The sequence below is a fragment of the Salmo trutta genome, chromosome 3, assembly GCF_901001165.1.
Source record: "Salmo trutta chromosome 3, fSalTru1.1, whole genome shotgun sequence".
Taxonomy (NCBI): domain Eukaryota; kingdom Metazoa; phylum Chordata; class Actinopteri; order Salmoniformes; family Salmonidae; genus Salmo; species Salmo trutta.
In genome coordinates, this window is record NC_042959.1 from 19,156,657 (window position 1) to 19,176,314 (window position 19,658).

Genomic DNA, 19,658 nt, shown 5'->3' on the forward strand with positions numbered 1-19,658 from the left:
ATAGAGATTGCATCATCTGTTAGGGTGGTATGTAAATTGGAGTGGGTCTAGGGTTTCTGGGATGATGGTGTTGATATGAGCCATGACCAGCCTTTCAAAGCACTTCATGGCTACAGACGTGAGTGCTACGGGTCGGTAGTCATCAGAGCGCCATTTTGGACAAGCCTAGTTACCGTGACTGAGTCACATGGAAATTGACTGTGGTCATGGCCCTTGACTGGCGGTAATACGGTCACTGTAACAGCCCTAGGTGGAATGCATAAGACAACACACAAAGGGATTTCTGAGAGTGCCCAGCAATCTTGTTTATGAGGGGAGTCCTGGTTCCAGTTCAGATCATTTGCTCCTATTCTAGGCCCTTCCTGTCTTCCCTTAATGGGCCAAGGAGGACTGGGTAGGTTTTAACCTGTTGGGGGTAGGGGGCAGTATTTACACGGCCGGATAAAAAACGTACCCGATTTAATCTGGTTATTACTACTGCCCAGAAACTAGAATATGCATATAATTATTGGCTTTGGATAGAAAACACCCTAAAGTTTCTAAAAATGTTTGAATGGTGTCTGTGAGTATAACAGAACTCATATGGCAGGCAAAAACCTGAGAAGATTCCTTACAGGAAGTACCCTGTCTGACCATTCCTTGAGCTTCTTGCCTCTGTTTATTGAAGACTGAGGATCTTTGCTGTAACGTGACACTTCCTACGGCTCCCATAGGCTCTCAGAAGGCGGGAAAAAGCTGAATGATGTCATTCCAGCCCCAGGCTGAAACACATTTGCGCTTTCGGCAAGTGGCCGATCAGAGGACAATGGGCTTAGGCGTGTGCACGAGTCCACCCCATGCTTTATTTTCTTTCGTCTTTTTTACCTAAACGCAGATTCCCGGTCGGAATATTATCGCTTTTTTACGAGAAAAATGGCATAAAAATTGATTTTAAACAGCGGTTGACATGCTTCGAAGTACGGTAATGAAATATTTAGAAATCTTTTGTCACGAAATGCGCCGTGCGCATGACCCTTATTTACCATTCAGATAGTGTCTTGAACGCACGAAGAAAACGCTGCTGTTGGAACATAACTATGGATTATTTTGGACCAAACCAACATTTGTTATTGAAGTAGAAGTCCTGGGAGTGCATTCTGACGAAGAACACCAAAGGTAATCAAACTTTTCTAATAGTAAATCGGAGTTTGGTGAAGGCTAAACTTGCTGGGTGTCTAAATAGCTAGCCCTGTGATGCCGGGCTATCTACTTAGAATATTGCAAAATGTGCTTTCACCGAAAAGCTATTTTAAAATCGGACATATCGAGTGCATAGAGGAGTTCTGTATCTATAATTCTTAAAATAATTGTTATGCTTTTTGTGAACGTTTATCGTGAGTAATTTAATAAATTGTTAGTAAATTCGCCGGAAGTTTGCGGGGGGTATGCTAGTTCTGAACGTCACATGCTAATGTAAAAAGCTGGTTTTTGATATAAATATGAACTTGATTGAACAAAACATGCATGTATTGTATAACATAATGTCCTAGGTGTGTCATCTGATGAAGATCATCAAAGGTTAGTGCTGCATTTAGCTGTCTTCTGGGTTTTTGTGACATTATATGCTAGCTTGAAAAATGGGTGTCTGATTATTTCTGGCTGGGTACTCTGCTGACATAATCTAATGTTCTGCTTTCGTTGTAAAGCCTTTTTGAAATCGGACAGTGTCGTTAGATTAACGAGAGTCTTGTCTTTAAAATGGTGTAAAATAGTAATATGTTTGAGAAATTGAAGTAATAGCATTTCTAAGGTATTTGAATATCGCGCCCCAGAATTCAACTGGCTGTTACGTAGGTGGGACGATTTGGTGCCACCTACCCTAGAGAGGTTAAAAAGACGAACCCAGTTCTCTCGTGCTGCTATATTTATTGCTCAAATCTTTAAATTAAGCACATTCACTTGCTTTACAAAACGGTGTAGCCTACCTGGCATATTAAATAGAGGTCGACCGATTATGATTTTTCAACGCCGATACCGATTATTGGAGGACCCAAAAAGGCCGATACCGATTAAATTGGCCGATTTTACATTTTTATTTGTAATAATGACAATTACTACAATACTGAATGAACACTTATTTGAACTTAATATAATACATCAATAAAATCAATTTAGCCTCAAATAAATAATGAAACATGTTCAGTTTGGTTTAAATAATGCAAAAACAAAGTGTTGGAGAAGAAAAGTCAAAGCACAATATGTGCCATGTAAAAAAGCTAACATTTAAGTTCGTTGCTCAGAACATGAGAACATATGAAAGCTGGTGGTTCCTTTTAACATGAGTCGTCAATATTCCCAGGTAAGAAGTTTTAGGTTGTAGTTATTATAGGACTATTTCTCTCTATACGATTTGTATTTCATATACCTTTGACTATTGGATGTTCTTATAGGCACTTTAGTATTGCCAGTGTAACAGTATAGCTTCCGTCCCTCTCCTCGCTCCTACCTGGGCTCGAACCAGGAACACATCGACAACAGCCACCCTCGAAGCAGCGTTACCCATGCAGAGCAAGGGGACAACTACTCCAAGTCTCAGAGGGAATGACGTTTGAAACGCTATTAGCGCGCACCCCGCTAACTAGTTAGCCATTTCACATCGGTTACACCAGCCTAATCTCGGGAGTTGATAGGCTTGAAGTCATAAACAGCACAATGCTTGAAGCATTGCATAGAGCTGCTGGCAAACGCACGAAAGTGCTGTTTGAATGAATGCTTACGAGCCTGCTGGTGCCTACCATCACTCAGTCAGACTGCTCTATCAAATCATAGACTTAACTATAATAACACACAGAAATACGAGCCTTTGGTCATTAAAATGGATCGAATCCGGAAACTATCATTTTGAAAACAAAACGTTTATTCTTTCAGTGAAATACGGAACCGTTCCGTATTTTATCTAACGGATGGCATCCCTAAGTCTAAATATTGCTGTTACATTGTACAACCTTCAATGTTATGTCATAATTAATTACGGCCTTTGTTAGGAATAAATGGACTTCACAGTTCGCAATGAGCCAGGCGGCCCAAACTGCTGTATATACCCTGACTGCTTGCACGGAACGCAAGAGAAGTGATACAATTTCCCTAGTTATAAGAAATTCATGTTAGCAGGCAATATTAACTAAATATGCAGGTTTAAAAATATATACTTGTGTATTGATTTTAAAGAAATGCATTGATGTTTATGGTTAGGTACATTGGTGCAACGACAGTGCTTTTTTCGCAAATGCGCTTGTTAAATCATCACCCGTTTGTCGAAGTAGGCTGTGATTCAATGAGAAATTAACAGGCACCGCATCGATTATATGCAACGCAGGACACGCTAGATAAACTAGTAATATCAACCATGTGTAGTTAACATAATCACTAGTTAAGATTGATTGTTTTTTATAAGATAAGTTTAATGCTAGCTAGCAACTTACCTTGGCTTCTTGCTGCCCTCGCGTAACAGGTAGTCAGCCTGCCACGCAGGCTCCTCATGGAGTGCAATGTAAGGCAAGTGGTTAGAGCGTTGGACTAGTAACCGGAAGGTTCAAAAACGAATCCCCGAGCTGACAAGGTAAAAATTTGTCGTTCTGCCCCTGAACAAGACAGTTAACCCACCGTTCCTAGGCCGTCATTGAAAATAAGAATGTGTTCTTAACCGACTTGCCTAGTTAAATAAAGGTGTATAAAAAAAATATATAAAAAAAGAAATTAAAAAAACGAAAATAAATAAAAATTCTGCAAATCGGTGTCCAAAAATACCGATTACCGATTGTTATGAAAACTTGAAATTGGCCCCAATTATTCGGCCATTCCGATTAATCGGTCAACCTTTAATATTAAAAACGTAACCGCACAATCTCCATTTGCTATTCAAGTGCAGGCCATTTTGTGGGCCATTCTTAATAAAAATAACCATTCCACACATATATTAGTAGGCCATATGTAAACACCAGATTAAATTGAGAATAGTCTGATGGTTAAGAATATTATCAAGTGCTTGTCAAATGGTGAATGAGAGATTGATGAAGTGTGTGCAGCATGAGCAAGAAACAGAGTAGAGCGCTTACCTTTCATGCAACTTTTTTCAAATAATACTTTGAGTTGCATCAAGCAGCCTTAAATTGCATTTGAAATCAAAACATATAACCTAACATTTGTATCACAACTAAAGTTGCATAAATAACTCAGAGAACCCGTTTCTTTGCTAATCGCTCAACACAATAGCCACATGTGCGTACTCCCTTGGAAATCATTTGTGGAAAATATACTTTCTATTTTATTCAGTTAAATTCTATTGTTCCTACTATAAAATAACGCCACAGGAATTATAAGTAAATCTTGCCTGCTAAATGAACTAATGTAGCCCACAGACATATGGCATAGCTAGATCAGGATGACTTAAAATATGCTATTCTGTTCCTCTGAAATAGGCTACAATTACTCCTCATCATAATGTTTCTTTAGACCTGCCTAAAATAAATAATGGATTTATTTTGATGGTGTATGCTACAGGATTTGGCGCTTGTCTGAGTGAGGGAAATGCTGTAAATCGAGAGTCGTCGATGTGTTCTGAAAGATGAGACGTTGGGGATTATAATAAAATACCCCATTGATGTCATACAAGCTAGGCTTGGGTGGTGCACCATATTTGGAAATAGCCACAGGATGGTATTACAATACCGTCAATAGAAACAATTTCTTAGATATTTTTTTTAATACATTTGAATATTTGTTGGTACTTAAGTAAATACCTGCAGTCCACTTGTGCAAGATGTTAGGAGATATGTAAGATAGTGTTCTTCATTTTACCCATCGCATAATTTTTCCATTATGAAGCTTACCGGTAGTACTCAGTGACGTGGTTTATGTTTACAAGCGCACAATGACGAGAGACTAGCCTCGTATGAACCATCCTGATCTTGTGAGCTCACATTGTGTATCCGTATAATGAAACAGAATGTGAGCTCGCCAGATCAGGATGGTTCATACGAGGCTAACGAAAGACCGAAGCCTTGGGAGTCACTCACTGTTGTACAGCACACACCAGATGATCTAGTTACAGTACGCAATACACAAAAAAAAATTTGCCAGCTAGATATCTTATAACTATTAAGTGCTAAAAATGCTATGCAGTTGTAAATTTGGTTTGCTAATTAAATAGCTAGTTAGCTAAGTGTTTAGCTTCTTCAATATCAAGCTTCACTTGCCGGTAACAGAGAACTCCCTCCTCGATCAAGAGCCTTGCTGTCTAATATTTGTTTTGCAACAAACTGTGAGTAGCATTTTTTATTGACTTGTATAAACTTTATGAGCTGGCATGTCTGTCCTGAAAACAGTTTAAGTCAGACGCTGTATAAAAATGTTTGCTCGTGCTCGTTAGCATTCTCTATAGGATTTTATATGTACTTTTTGGCATTGCTAACATTCAGATTAAAGGCTTAGCGGGTCTCAAAAATAGTACCCTTGTGTTCAGTGCCAGTATAACCAAATATCCCAGTACGACAATCTGTATCCCACTGAAGCCTAGTAGGCTATATTAAATGGATTTATTAGACTTTTTAAAATGTAGATGTTCCAAAAGGTCTGAAACATTGGCTTGTAGACTATGCGTGGAAACCGGAGATGCTAAACGTGCTTATGTTAATTAGCGGTCAATTACCGTGAGGCCGGAAGTTATTTGCATGACAATCACCGGCTGACATTTCATGACCGCCACATCCCTAGTTCCACCCACTCGACCACGTTCAACCCAATCCCTTGCTTATTTACAGAATTATGACCACTAACCCATTTTCAGAAGAAAACGCTAATATCTCGAAGTTCACTATCCAGTGTTGAGTACATATTTAATAAATTAAAGTGCTCGTTCGTGTTCCCTGTCGTCCCTCCCTGGGCATATGATGAGATGGGTCAGTTCAGCATGGAAGACAGACACTGGGATATTGTAGTGTCTGAGTAGGCCAGAGCAGACTCACATTTAGCGTGACTGCTAATCACACCCCTGCAGGCCCGGCTACACAGCAGTTATTGATGGGGAGGTGCTCTGAGATCAGGGTCATGTTCACGCATGTTTGATGATGCATAATGAACACCAACCAGCTCAGCTCTGACTCAGTCTGGGTCCCTTCACTAACCAAATAGCACTGGGAGCAGGGTCTATGCCATTTTACGGCTGTAGATGCCGGTGTCTGTCTTTATCCACACGTTTGGTTAGCAGTGTAGTGAACACACACAGATGTAAATTACACACACGGAGTCTCCCCTACAATGACTGATTACAAAGCGTGTAATTTACTGAGCCCTGCTCGATGTCCTGGATTGTTAGTCCCTAAGAAACCAACCATAGGTCACTCCTTCCCCATCCCCACAGGGGACTGCGTCATTCCCTCTCCCTCCCTCTTATTTCTTGCCATATTTTGCCCCCTCCCGTCCACCAAACCAGATGTCCCCTCTTCCTAGTCTACCTCTATCCTACACCCCATTCTCTTTCTACGTCTCTCTATTCCTCCCATCCCCTCCACACCCTCTGTCTAACCACTTCTAGGCCCTGCGCTCTCCTTTTCACTCTCTCCCTGCCTGGTTGGAGGGCTGATTTCTCTGAGGTGGTGCTGTCAGTTCCCCTGCTCCCAAAGCTAAAGGGCTGCTCTCTCCAGCCCCAAGGTTCACCGACTGTTGAACCTGGCGGTGGGATTATGCAGATCTTAATTCCCTCTCCTGCTCACACCTGGGTTTGACAGGGCATGAAATAGGGAAAGCGTTCACTGCAAAAGTTTCCACTACGCAGGTTGAGAGATACAGCAAAAAGAGAAGAGGGAGAGGAGAGGTGTATATGATATATATAAAGAGAGCGAAAGAGGTGCACACACACACTCTACTCATTCAAATTCTTAATTTGTTTTACATTGTAGAATAATAGTGAAGACATCAAAACTAATAAATAACATATGGACTCATGTAAACTCAGCAAAAAAAGAAACATCCCTTTTTCAGGACACTGTCTTTCAAAGATAATTAGTAAAAATCCAAATAACTTCAGATCTTCATTGTAAAGGGTTTAAGCACCGTTTCCCATGCTTGTCCAATGAACCATAAACAATTAATGAACATGCATCTGTGGAACGGTCGTTAAGATACTAACAGCTTACAGACGGTAGGCAATTAAGGTCACAGTTATGAAAACTAAGGGCACAAAAGAGGCCTTTCTACTGACTCTGAAAAACACCAATTGAAAGATGCCCAGGGTCCCTGCTCATCTGTGTGAACGTGCCTTAGGCATGCTGCAAGGAGGCATGAGGACTGCAGATGTGGCCAGGGCAATAAATTGCAATGTCCGTACTGTGAGACGACTAAGACAGCGCTACAGGGAGACAGGAAGGACAGCTGATCGTCCTCGCAGTGGCAGACCACGTGTAACAACACCTGCACAGGATCGGTACATCCGAACATCACACCTGCGGGACAGGTACAGGATGGCAACAACAACTGGCCGAGTTACACCAGGAACACACAATCCCTCCATCAGTGCTCAGACTGTCCACAATAGGCTGAGAGAGGCTGGAGTGAGGGCTTGTAGGCCTGTTGTAAGGCAGGTCCTCACCAGACATCACCGGCAACAATGTCGCCTATGCGCGCAAACCCACCGTCGCCGGACCAAACAGGACTGGCAAAAAGTGCTCTTCACTGACAAGTCGCGGTTTTGTCTCACCAGGGGTGAAGGACGGACAAGAGTTTATCGTCGAAGGAATGAGCGTTACACCGAGGCCTGTCCTCTGGAGCGGGATCGATTTGGAGGTAGAGGGTCCGTCATGGTCTGGGGCAGTGTGTCACATGTCGTGTCTTTGGCTATGCCGGATTAAGTGATATGACATGCTATTCTATAAAATCCTTTCTCTGTAATTAATATTACCTGATTGAGCTAATCATGTAAAATGTAATTAACTAGAAAGTCGGGGCACCACGAAAGAGTGTTTATAGAGCTGTTATCTTCTGAATAAACTCTTAAAGACCTAGTAATATTTTACATCAATAGCAGTCAATAATATTCGTCACCTTATGTCTGTCTCATCTGAAAGTTGTAAATTCTTGGTTATCTTCATGAATCCTGGCTAACAAGTTGAATCAGCAATACAAAAATTGGGTTTAATTATTTATTTACTAAATACCTAACTAATCACACAGAATTACATATACACAGAACGCAAATTACGTCATACAGAAAACGTCCCTGGGGGACAGAACCTGTATGGCGGCTGGTTACACAAAGAGAGGGGGTTGGGCTTGAATGAAAGAGCGAGAAGACTGAGGAACAAAGGGAGAAGCTAAGCTTTCGTAAATACAGTATCTTATGCATTCTAAATTACCACCCATTTGGAAAAGGAAAATGCAATAAATATTTACTCTGAGCTGCGCTTCGGTAGGTTGGTCGTAGATGCTGGCCAACAGAGATCTTCCTGTCCTCGGAAGAACGTATCCAATTTACCACCAGAGACATTGTAGTATCTTCGTTGTGTGTTAGACTGGATACGTCGTCCGTCCTTTCCTAGCTCACGTTTACAGCTGCTGTTGCTAACTCAATGGCTAGGAGGTCTCACTTCTTTAGTGAATAAGAGTTCAAAGTTCATACCATTCACAACCAAAGCTCACGCTGAGGTTGGCTTAGTTCTGTAGTTGACATGTTAGTCCTTTTTAATGGACTAACATGGATCGTATGGATCGTCGTCCTTTCGTCCTCGGAACAGAAGGTTACATTTTCGTCAAGGGCTTATATAGTGGAGGGAGAGAAGGGTGTGTTTCATAGTTTATAACCCATGTCTCTTCACAGGGGCGGGCCACTGATTGAGCAGGGCTCTAACCTTATGAAAACCCAATTATCTCATTTGGAAGCTAAAATTACATTTAATCTTTTCACAAATAGCGTCATATTCAAACATTTAAATTGCACAACAATTCCATGTGAATCTGATAACTACAATGTGTAGACTTTCCAAGAAATACAGTTTGTCGTCCTGTCATCAGTCATAATGTCTCAGATGACAACCGAACTGACATCATATTCATTAAGTACCAACGCATATTTTCAACTGGTTCTATTACCGAAATATGGTTCCTTTCCCCCCCCCCCCACTTGTTTGATGTTCCCAGACTCTCTGTTTAACAAAGGCTATTCAAGAGTCCTTCAGTAGAGTCAGAGAGAGAGGGAAGGGAGAAAGATATGGGGGGGGGGGGGGGGGGGGTCATAAACCTTACCCACAGGCCAACGTCATGACACACAGCATCATCGGACTGAGCTTGTTGTCATTGCAGGCAATCGCAAAGCTGTGCATTCCAGGGAAGACATCCTCCTCCCTCATGTGGTGCCCTTCCTGAGGGCTCATCCTGACATGACCCTCCAGCATGACAATGCCACCAGCCATACTGCTTGTTCTGTGCGTGATTTCCAGCAAGACAGGAATGTCAGTGTTCTGCCATGGCCAGCAAAGAGCCCAGATCTCAATCCCATTGAGCACGTCTGGGACCTGCTGGATCGGAGGGTGAGGGCTAGGGCCATTCCCCCCAGAAATGTCCGGGAACTTGCAGATGCCTTGGTGGCAGTGTGGGATAACACCTCACAGCAAGAACTGGCAAATCTGGTGCAGTCCATGAGGAGGCGATGCACTGCAGTACTTAATGCAGCTGGTGGCCACACCAGATACTGACTGTTACTTTTGATTTTGACCCCCCCTTTGTTCAGGGACACATTATTCCATTTCTGTTAGTCACAGCTGTGGAACTTGTTCAGTTTATGTCTGTTGCTGAATCTTATGTTCATACAAATATTTACACATTAAGTTTGCTGAAAATAAACACTGTTGACAGTGAGAGGACAGAGTGGTGTGGAGGGGGGCAATGTGAATAGTCTGGGTAGCCATTTGACTAGATGTTCAGGAGTCTTATGGCTTGGGGGTAGAAGCGGTTTAGAAGCCTCTTAGACCTAGACTTGGCGCTCCGGTACCGCTTGCCGTGCGGTAGCAGAGAGAACAGTCTATGACTTGGGTGACTGGAGTCAGACAATTTTTAGGGCCTTCCGCCTGGTATAGAGGTCCTGGATAGCCGGAAGCTTGGCCCCAGTGATGTACTGGGCCGTTCACACTACCCTCTGGAGTGCCTTGTGGTCGGAGGCCGAGCAGTTGCCATATCAGGCAGTGATGCAACCAGTCAGGATGCTCTCAATGGTGCAGCTGTAGAACCTTTTGAGGATCTGAAGACCCATACCAAATCGTTTCAGTCTCATGAGGGGGAATAGGTTTTGTCATGCCCGCTTCACTACTGTCATGGTATGCTTGGACCATGTTAGTTTGTTGGTGATGTGGACACCAAGGAACTTGAAGCTCTCAACCTGCTTCACTGCAGCCCCATCGATGAGAATGGGGGCATGCTCAGTCCTCTTTTTCCTGTAGTCCACAATCATCTCCTTTGTCTTGATCACGTTGAGGGAGAGGTTGTTGTCCTGGCACCACACGGCCAGATCTCTGACCTCCTCCCTATAGGCCGTCCTGTCGTTGTCGGTGATCAGGGCTACCACTGTTATGTCATCGGCAAATTTAATGGTGTTGGAGTCGTGCCTGGCAGTGCAGTCATGAGTGAACAGGGAGTACAGGAGGGGGCTGAGTGCACACCCCTGAGGGGCCCTTGTGTTGAGGATCAGCGTGTGTTGTTACCTACCCTTACCACCTGGGGGCGGCACATCAGGAAGTCCAGGATTCAGTTGCAGAGGGAGGTGTTTAGTCCAGGGTACTTAGCTTATTGAGGAGCTTTGAGGGCACTATGGTGTTGAACGCTGAGCTGTAGTTAATGAAAAACATTCTCACATAGGTGTTCCTTTTGTCCAGGTGGGAAAGGGCAGTGTGGAGTGCAATAGAGACTGCTTCATCTGTGGATCTGTTGGTGCGGTAAGCAAATTGGAGTGGGTCTAGGGTTTCTGGGATGTTGATGTAAGCCATGACCAGCCTTTCAAAGCACTTCATGGCTACAGACGTGAGTGCTACGGGTCGGTAGTCATTTAGGCAGGTTACCTTAGTGTTTTTGGGCACAGGGACAACAGTGGTCTGCTTAAAACATGTTGGTATTACAGACTCGGACCGGGAGAGGTTAAAAATGTCAGTGAAGACACTTGCTAGTTGGTCAGCGCAGGCTCGCAGTACACGTCCTGGTAATCCGTCTGGCTCTGCGGCCTTGTGAATGTTGACCTGTCTAAAAGGTCTTACAGACTGCGGAGAGAGTGATCACACAGTCGTCCGGTACAGCTGGTGCTCTCATGCATGTTTCAGTATTGCCTCGACGCAAGCACAGAAGTAGTTTAGCTTGTCCGGTAAGCTCGTGTCACTGGGCAGCTCTCGGCTGTGTTTCCCTTTGTAGTCTAATGGTTTGCAGGCCCTGCCACATCCAACGAGTGTCAGAGCTGGTGTAGTACGATTTGATCTCAGTCCTGTATTGACGCTTTGCCTGCTTGACGGTTCGTCGGAGGGCATAGCGGGATTTCTTATAAGCTTCCGGGTTAGAGTCCCGCTTCTTGAAAGCGGCAGCTCTACCCTTTAGCTCAGTGCGGATGCTGCCTGTAATCCATGGCTTCTGGTATGGTCACTGTGGGGACGACGTCATTGATGAAGCCAATGACAGATGTGGTGTACTCCTCAATGCCATTGGAGGAATCCCAGAACATATTCCAGTCTGTGCTAGCAAAACAGTCCTGTAGCTTAGCATCTGCTTCATCTGACCACTTTTTATTGATCTAGTAACTTTGTTTGCTTGTAAGCAGGAATCAGGAGGATGGAATTGTGGTGAGATTTGCCAAATGGGAGGGCGAGAGAGAGCTGTGTATGCATCTCTGTGTATGGAGTATATGGGATCCAGAGTTCTTTCCCCTCTGGTGCACATTTAACATGCTGATAGAAATTTGGTAAAAAACTGATTTAAGTTTCTCTGAATTCAAGTCCCCGGCTACTGAGAGTGCCACCTCTGGGTGAGCGTTTACTTGTTTGTTTATGGCGGAATACAGCTCATTCAATGCTATCTTCGTGCCAGCCTCAGTCTGTGGTGGTCTGTAAACAGCTACAAAGAATATAGATGAAAACCTTCGGTAGAAAACTTTTGACCGGTAGAGTGTGTGTGTACACACACACACACACACACACACACACACACACACACACACCTACCTGTGGTAGCCATGCTGGTTAAGCATGCCTTAAATAAATCATAGACTGTGTTATGGTGCTTTGCTGGAGACACTTCCTCCTCCATGCTTTACGTTGGGAATTACACGTGGAGATCCGTTCACCCACACTGCGTCACAAAGACACGGCCGTTGGAACCAAAAATCTCAGATTTGGACTCCAGACAAAGGACACATTTCCACCAGTCTAATGTCCATTGCTTGTGTTTCTTGGCTCAAGCAAGTCTTCTTATTGGGGTCCTTTAGTAGTGGTTTCTTTGCAGCAATTCAACCATAAAGGCCTGATTCACACTCTGAACAGTTGATGTTGAGATGTGTCTGTTACTTGAACTTTGTGAAGCATTTATTTGGGCTGCTATTTCTGAGGCTGGTAACTCTAATGAACTTATCCTCTGCATCAGAGGTAACTCTGGGTCTTCCATTCCTGTAGGAGCAAGTTTCATCATAGCGCTTGATGTTTTTTCGCCTGAAATTGAAGAAACTTTCAATGTTTCTTCAATTGACTGACCTTCATGTCTTAAAGTAATGATGAACTGTCATTTTTTGAGCTGTTCTTGCCCTAGTATGGACTTGGTATTTTACGAAATAGGGCAATCTTCTGTATACCCCCCCTACCTTATCATAACAACTGATTGGCTCAAATGCATTAAGAAAGAAATTCCACAAATTAACCTTTAACAAGGCACACCTGTTAATTGAAATGCATTCCAGGTGACTACCTCATGAAGCTGGTTGAGAGAATGCCAAGAGTATGCAAAGCTGTCATCAAGGCAAAGGGTGGCTATCTGAAAAAACTAAAATATATTTTGATTTGTTTAACACTTTTTTGGTTACTACATAATTCCATGTGTTATTTCATCATTTTGATGTCTTCATTATTATTCTACAATGTAGATAATAGTAAAAATAAAGAAATACTCGAATGAGTAGCGGTTCTAAAACCTTTGACCGGTAGTGAGTAATATATATATTTAAAAACACACACACACACACACACACACACACACACACACACTGAAGTCAGAAGTTTACATCCACCTTAGCCAAATACATTTAAACTCATTTATTTACTCATACATTTAAAGTTTTTCACAATTCCTGACATTTAATCCTAGTAAAAATCCCCTGTCTTAGGTCAGTTAGGATCACCACTTTATTTTAAGAATGTGAAATGTCAGAATAATAGTAGAGAAGAGAATGATTCATTTCAGCTTTTATTTCTTTCATCACATTCCCAGTGGGTCAGAAGTTTACATACACTCAATTAGTATTTGGTAGCATTGCCTTTAAATTGTTTCACTTGGGTCAAACGTTTTGGGTAGCCTTCCACAAGCTTCCCACAATAAGTTGGGTGGATTTTGGCCCATTCCTCCTGACAGAGCTGGTGTAACTGAGTCAGGTTTGTAGACCTCCTTGCTCACACATGCTTTTTCAGTTCTGCCCACACATTTTCTATAGGATTGAGGTCAGGGCTTTGTGATGGCCACTCCAATACCTTGACTTTGTTGTCCTTAAGCCATTTTTCCACAACTTTGGAAGTATGCTTGGGGTCAGTGTCCATTTGGAAGACCCATTTGCCACCAAGCTTTAACTTCCTGACTGATGTCTTCAGATGTTGCTTCAATATATCCACATCATTTTCCTCCCTCATGATGCCATCTATTTTATGAAGTGCACCAGTCCCTCCAGCAGCAAAGCACACCCACAACATGAGGCTGCCACCCCCGTGCTTCACGGTTGGGATGGTGTTCTTCGGCTTGCAAGCGTCCCCCCTTTTCATCCAAACATAACGATGGTCATTATGGCAAAACAGTTCCATTTTTGTTTCATCAGACCAGAGGACATTTCTCCAAAAAGTACAAACTTTGTCCCCATGTGCAGTTGCAAACCGTAGTTGGGCTTTTTTATGGCGGTTTTGGAGCAGTTGCTTCTTCCTTGCTGAGCGGCCTTTCAGGTTATGTCGATATAGGACTCGTTTTACTGTGGATATAGATACTTTTGTATCTGTTTCCTCCAGCATTTTCACAAGGTCCTTTGCTGTTTTTCTGGGATTGATTTACACATTTCGTACGTTCATCTCTAGGACACAGAACGCATCTCCTTCCTGAGTGGTATGACTGCTGCATGTTCCCATGGTGTTTATACTTGCGTACTATTGTTTGTACAGATGAACGTGGTACCTTCAGACATTTGTAAATTGCTCCCAAGGATGAACCAGACTTGTGGAGGTCTACCATTTTTTTTCTGAAGTCTTGGCTGATTTCTTTTGATTTTCCCATGATGTCAAGCAAAGAGTCACTGAGTTTGAAGGTAGGCCTTGAAATACATCCACAGGTACACCTCCAATTGACTCAAATGATGTCACTTAGCCTATCAGAAGCTTCTAAAGCCATGACATTTTCTGGAATTTTCCAAGCTGTTTAAAGGCACAGTCAACTTAGTGTATGTAAACTTCTGACTCACGGGAATTGTGATACAGCGAATTATAAGTAAAATAATCCATCTGTAAACAATTGTTGGAAAATGTACCTGTGTCATGCACAAAGTACACGTCCTAACCGACTTGCCAAAACTATAGTTTGTTAACAAGAAATTTGTGGTGTGGTTGAAAAACAAGTTCATGACTCCAACCTAAGTGAGTGTAAACTTCCGACTTCAGGTGTATGTATAGATGTATAGATAGAGAGGAGAGATAGAGAGAAAGACTGACCAAGAGAGAGTGAGTGAGAAAGGAAGCAACAAATGTATATACAGAACGCAGGGAAGAGATAGTGGGACCGAGAGAGAAATAGAGTGAGCGTCTCTCTCGTGTCTGTCAACCCAGACACCTTGTCTAAACAGAAATGAGACCGCAGCATTCCACAGTTTTTTTATGATAATTAAATCAAGCATTGTACACCTGCCAGGTACACTCAATTCATCCCTCCATTTCTGAAATCGTATCAGGACAGATTTTTCAAAAGAAGGCATTTGTTCTAAAAAAAAAAAAAAATGGTTTAGTAGGTAGAGTTTATGGTGAGGTTACCAGGTTATGGTGACTGTTATATAGTGGTTACAATATACATGTAGCCACTACTTATAATACAAGTTCAGCTGGATGCTCTACAGGTAGTTTAAATCAATACAGGTTATCTTCTCTCTCCCTTCTGTTTAGGTGTGGGTGAGATAGAGGTCTTTTGCATCATATTGTGTTAATACAAGGTTAACATGCCAGGTAGAATCACACAAACCTGTTACTTGCACATAAGGAGACAGTGCTGTGAATAATCCATTGTTTGCATGTCTCTTTCGTTGCTAGTTATTTACCCGCCGTTATAAACCGATTGTTAGTGGTCAACATCTTGCCTCTATTTTTCACTGAGCTGTCAAGATAACTTTGAATGCATTTTTAAAAACAAAGGATCTAGGGTTTAAATATTCTATATTTGAATGTGTTTGCCAATGTCCAAATATACAAAAGTCCGGTAGCAATCAATGTCCGGTTAGTCTCAAAATCAATTGATCATAACTTCACCTTTTATTCCTCTGCACACTCAAAGCAAAATTTAACCACAATAATCAGATAGATAGTGATATAATCTCGGTGAGGGATTATATGAAATGTAGAAAAAAAACACTCTGTTGCCCAGTGAAGGATAACCCACAAGCAATGCAATACTGTCTTTCTTACCTGATAAAGCCTCCTTGAAAAAAGCAAAAAGACAAGACATATAGAATCCTTATGACCTGTGGGAGCATTCTCTGGCTCAGTCTCTCAATCCCTCCCGTTGGAATAATTTGCAGAAAATAATCTGAGCGGCAATCAAATCCACTGAGCGGTTTTTGAGACTAGGCAAAAGAAAGGCATCGTCTCTGTGAGTCTGCAAATCTAATACAACAGTTTGGCTTTGGGGAAAGAAACTTCTTCCCCCCAACCACTAAATCCAGAGGACTGTACGAATCCACTCGGTCTCTTCTTTTACACTTGTGTTTGTGTTTGTCAGTGTGTGTTTTAGCGGGAGTGTGCTTTTCTTCTTGTTTCTCGCTCTTTTTTTTTTAATGGCAAACTGCTTACTCCAGGAATAATACGCGGGAGGATTTAAAGGGACAGTAGCCTCTTTTTTGATATTGGTCAGATAGATAGATGGCTATAGAGCTCGGTAGTTTGCAGTCCTAAAACCCCTAAAAAAATAACATCTGGTTAGTTCAGCCATCCCTATGGATAAAAAAATGGGAAAGAATAGAGTTTTTGAATAAACCCCACAAATAAATTCTGAGGTTAACACAGGCTCTTATATTTTGTGCTACGAGATAATAGCAGTTGGTTAACATGAACTTTATGAATGATGAAGCCTTTATGATTTATGTATTTTTATTATTACATACATTCTTCAAAATTCACAAAAAGTGGCTTTAGCTGATGAAGATTATCTCATAGGACAAAACGTATAAGATCTCCTAAACCTGTGTTTACTACAGACCTTATTTTGGGCGTTCATCCCAAAACTAAAAAAAATCATTTTTCATTTTCCTCATAGGCTTTGTCCAACAAACCATGGCGGAGTTAGTGCCTACAAAAAGACGCCATTACTATTTCTCTCTTTTGCAATTAGCTCTGTGTGGGAGATCAAATCACATTTTATTTGTCACATGCTCTGTAAACAAAAGGTGTAGACTTACTTACTGGTCCTTCCCAACAATGCAGAGAGAAAATTAATGGAAATAATGATAACTTGGCTATATACACGGGGTACTAGTACAGAGTGGATGTGCAGGGGTGGTAAAAACTTTCCGGTTTCCAGCCGGAGATGGGTTTTCCTCTTCGTTTCAATACGGGGAGAAGATTTTTTGGGGACGGTCGAGTGGAAAAAGGCTACAGAGACAAGCGGGAACCACAGGAACTTCTGTTATGAGTGTGGGGATTTACTGCCTCTACCTAAGCTGCAGGATACAGTCTTCTGTTTCAGCTGTGAGGAAGGGAAGATGAAAAAGAGGAAGGCATTGACGAGAATGAGGAATGCAGAGGTTGAGGTTGAATTTGATGAAGATGGTGATAGAAAGAGGGACGGGGGGCGAAGAAGAGTGAGCAGTGCACCAGGTTGAGTGATGGAGGTGAAATGGAATTGATTGAGGGCGAGGTATGTGAAGTGGAACATGTGGTGAAGAGCTTGGAGCCTAAGCCTTTCATCAATGGACATAAAGAAGAATCTGGTCCAGTAGGAGTGACATTTTGGGAGAAAGTGGATCCTTGCCATTTAGCAGATCCATTTGTGATTTCAGGGTGGGTGGGAAAGGAGTTGGGTGCAGTTGAGTCAGTGAAGGAAACCTGTAGTGGGCTTGCGATATTTGCATGTTTCTTCCATCCAAAAGGGAGTGGGCGCTCCGTGTCACACAACTCGGGGCAAGATCAGTTTCTTGCTTTGCTCTTAGTAACAGGGTACCATTGAAAGGAGTGATTACTGGGCTAGCGGTAAATGTAAAGGTGGCCAAGTGTCGGTTGGAGTGATGTAAATTTCACCGGACTCTGGAGCAGTAGAAATGCGTTCTCTGGAGTGATGAATCACACTTCACCATCTGGCAGTCCGACGGATGAATCTGGGTTAGGCGGATGACAGGAGAATGCTACCTGCCTGAATGCATAGTGCCAACTGTAAAGTTTGGTGGAGGGGGAATAATGGTCTGGGACTGTTGTTCATGGTTCGGGCTAGGCGACTTAGTTCCAGTGAAGGGAAATATTAACGCTACAGCATACAATGACATTCTAGACGATTCTGTGCATCCAAATTTGTGGCAACAGTTTGGGGAAGGCCTTTCTGGTTTCAGCATGACAATGTCCCGTACAGCGAGGTCCATACAGAAATGGTTTGTCAAGATCAGGGTGGAAGAACTTGACTGGCCTGCACAGAGCCCTTACCTCAACCCCATCGAACGCCTTTGGGATGAATTGGAACGCCAACTGCGAGCCATGCCTAATTGGCCAATATCAGTGCCCTACCTCACTAATGCTCTTGTGGCTGAATGGAAGCAAGTCCCTGCAGCAATGTTCCAACATCTAGTGGAAAGCCTTCCCAGAAGAGTGGAGGCTATTATTGCAGGAAAGGGGAGACCAACTTCATATTAATGTCCAGGATTTTGGAATGAGATGTTTGAGTAGCTGTCCACATACTTTTGGTCATGTAGTATAACACTTAACTAGTTGCCTTGAACTCAGCTCCCTAGCAACTCAACAAGCACCAGCTGCTAATAATTGCCAATCAGCCTCCACTGCCATTTGCAACACTTAACTAGTTGCCGTGAATGTAGCTCCTCAAACAAGCTCCAGCTGCTACTAAATCAAATCAAATTTTATTTGTCACATACACATGGTTAGCAGATGGTAATGCGAGTGTAGCGAAATGCTTGTGCTTCTAGTTCCGACCATGCAGTAATATCTAAGAAGTAATTTAACAATTTCACAACAACTACTTTTACACACAAGTGTAAAGGAATGAATAAGAATATGTACATATAAATATATGGATGAGCGATGGTCGAACGCAATAGGCAAGATGCAGTAGATGGTATAGAGTACAGTATATACATATGAAATGAGTAATGTAGGGTATGTAAACATTATATAAAGTGGCATTGTTTAACGTGACTAGTGATACATTTATTACATCCAATTCTTTATTATTAAAGTGGATAGAGATTTGAGTCAGTATGTTGGCAGCAGCCACTCAATGTTAGTGATGGCTGTTTAACAGTCTGATGTCTTTGAGATAGAAGCTGTTTTTCAGTCTCTCGGTCCCAGCTTTGATGCACCTGTACTGACCTCGCCTTCTGGATGATAGCGGAGTGAACAGGCAGTGGCTCGGGTGGTTGTTGTCCTTGATGATCTTTTTGGCCTTCCTGTGACATCGGGTGGTGTAGGTGTCCTGGAGGGCAGGTAGTTTGCCCCCAGTGACGCATTGTGCAGACCTCACTACCCTCTGGAGAGCCATACGGTTGTGGGCGGAGCAGTTGCTGTACCAGGCGGTGATACAGCCCGACAGGATGCTCTCGATTGTGCATCTGTAAAGGTTTGTGAGTGTTTTTGGTGACAAGCCAAATTTCTTCAGCCTCCTGAGGTTGAAGAGGCGCTGTTGCGCCTTCTTCACAACGCTGTCTGTGTGTGTGGACCATTTCAGTTTGTCCGTGATGTGTATGCCGAGGATCTTAAAACTTTCCACCTTCTCCACTACTGTCCCTTCGATGTGGATGGGGGGGTGCTCCCTCTAATGTTTCCACGATCATCTCTTTTGCTTTGTTGACGTTGAGTGTGAGGTTATTTTCCTGACACCACACTCCGAGGGCCCTCACCCCCTCCCTGTAGGCCGTCTCGTCGTTGTTGGCAATCAAGCCTACCGCTGTAGTGTTGTCTGCAAACTTGATGATTGAGTTGGAGGTGTGCATGGCCACG

The 19,658-nt window shown here is 42.7% G+C and overlaps 1 protein-coding gene across 3 annotated transcripts in view; it reads right to left on the minus strand.

The window, feature by feature from the left end:
* The window catches only part of glra4a (glycine receptor, alpha 4a), a 79,067-nt gene extending 62,789 nt beyond the window's left edge, over nucleotides 1-16,278 (minus strand). For 2 of the 3 annotated variants that reach the window (XM_029725905.1, XM_029725912.1), the window contains exon 1: nucleotides 15,909-16,278. In XM_029725905.1, coding sequence (XP_029581765.1) covers nucleotides 15,909-15,976 — 68 coding nt within the window. In that variant the 5' untranslated portion in view covers nucleotides 15,977-16,278. The remainder of the gene's footprint in view (nucleotides 1-15,908) is intronic. The other variant, XM_029725922.1, reaches the window with a different exon arrangement.
* Nucleotides 16,279-19,658: the final 3,380 nt, after the last annotated feature.